The sequence below is a fragment of the Lottia gigantea genome (genome assembly GCF_000327385.1).
Source record: "Lottia gigantea unplaced genomic scaffold LOTGIsca_65, whole genome shotgun sequence".
In the NCBI taxonomy this organism is placed as follows: domain Eukaryota; kingdom Metazoa; phylum Mollusca; class Gastropoda; family Lottiidae; genus Lottia; species Lottia gigantea.
Window position 1 is genome coordinate 1,382,141 of NW_008710211.1, and position 2,076 is coordinate 1,384,216.

General features: G+C 33.4%; 1 protein-coding gene across 1 annotated transcript; it reads left to right on the forward strand.

Moving 5' to 3' along the window:
• Positions 1 to 534: 534 nt before the first annotated feature.
• LOTGIDRAFT_129517 (hypothetical protein) lies at positions 535 to 1,815 on the forward strand (the record flags this gene model as incomplete). The annotated part of the gene is made up of 2 exons (XM_009064815.1): positions 535 to 939; positions 1,657 to 1,815. Coding segments are annotated over 2 exons (564 nt in total), but the record flags the coding sequence as incomplete, so codon positions are not given.
• Between the last annotated feature and the right edge of the window lie 261 nt (positions 1,816 to 2,076).

Below are 2,076 nucleotides of genomic sequence, written 5' to 3' on the forward strand. Positions count from 1 at the left end.
GCGATTGGCTGGTATCGTTGGACAGAGCAATTAGTCCTCTACCGGAACCACATGGGAAAATGTAGAATTTTGTGAACACTCCACATGGAGATGCTGCGTGGACACATTCAGTTTAATAGCGACTTAAACAAAGTTATCATATACTTTATTTTTTATTTATTACAGACTGATTTGAAAATGTCTTTATTTGATGCCGTAAACAACAATGATCTATTGACTGTAAATAGTTTGTTACGAACGGGTAACTGTGATGTCAATGTACAGGACATTGACGGTTTAACACCCTTACATAAAGCTGTTCAGAAAAGTAATCTAGCAATTGTAATGTGTATACTTGAACAGGGGATCTGTGATGTCAATAAAAAGGATAGTGGCGGTGATACACCTTTACATTTAGCAGTACAGATGAGTAAAATCGAAATTGTAGTGTGTATAACAAACCGAAAGGACTGTAAAATCCATTTGCAGAACATTAGAGGTAATACACCTTTACATACAGCAGTATTGTACAATAATACAGATTGTGTCAAGTACATGAATACATTAGACAAGGACAACTGTGGTGCTAATATACAAAACAAGTTGGGTTGCACACCCTTACATATAGCTGTATTGTACAATTATACTGAAATTGTAAGGTGTATATTGAACCAAAATGATTGTGGTGTGAATTTACAAAACAGGTTGGGTTATACACCCTTACACATAGCTGTGTTGCATAATAATGTAGAAATTGTAAAGTGTTTAGTCCGCGGGGCTGACTGTGGTAACAATATTCAAAACAAAAGAGGTGATACGCCATTACATGTTGCAGTATCGCATAATAATATAGAAACTGTGAAGTGCTTAATCAGGCAGAAGAACTGTGGTGACAATATAAAAAACAAAAGAGGTCATACACCGTTACATTTAGCAGTTGTGAATAACAATATAGAAATTGTAAGGTGTTTAATCAGTTGCACCGACATTACTCAGGACAATTTGAATTATATACCATTACATGTAGCTGTAGAGGAGGGTAAGATAGAAATTATATGCTGCTTAATTAAAGAAGGAAACTTTGATATCAATATGAAAAACCAAGAGGGATATTCACCGTTCTCCACTAAGACTGGTTTACAAACTCTTCATAAAATAGCTAAATGTCAGAATGTGGAATCGGTTCGGGTTTTAAACGAACATAATGTTGATGTTTTAACTAGTCATGTTGATAACCGACTTCAGTTAGTTAAATTTATTTTGAGTGAAAATGATTTACAATCTCTATGGTTTTTTATTCAAAATGGTCTCTATATCCATTCCTTAACATCATCAGGTGAAAATATAGTACATCTGTTGGCTAAGTTTTATATGGATTATTTATATAAAGATTTTAGTTTTTTGACATATTCGGGATTAGATTTTAATCTTATAAATAATAGTGGCAATTCACCATTAATGGTGGCCTCACTTTTAAATAATTCACCCTTTATTAATTTTTTAGCTACTTTGCCCTGTGACGTGAATAAACAAAACCAACAGGGCCATACAGCACTTCACCTATGTGTTATTGGATTTATTTTGATAAAAGGAAAATTAGATATGATGAAAGACGATTCAGTTGTGGAAGAGTTGTGTGCCCGTGAATACTATCCCAGATATAATGCTTGTATTGAGACTTTACTCATTCTTGATGCAGACGTCAATGTTAAGGATAAATGTGGGAAAACAGTTTTAATGTTGGCTTGTATGAAAAAAGATAGAAAATTGTTAGAAACACTTATAATATGTGGAGCTGATGTGAATATTGTCGACAGCCATGGTCGATCTGCTCTACAATACATAGATTTAACAAACAGTGTTTATGATTTAACATGTTTTAATTTACTTCTGTCTCATGGTTGTAGACAATCTCTTAATCAGCCATGTCTTAATGGTAACACTATTATTCAAAATTTACTAAAATTCACACAACCATCATGGCAAATTGATCAAACCGTCAATTTGATCAAATTTCTTGTTTTTGAAAATGTCAACCTGCAACTTTTAACCTCAGATGTTGGAGAAATCTCCTATGGTCAGTTATCTCTAGAGAAA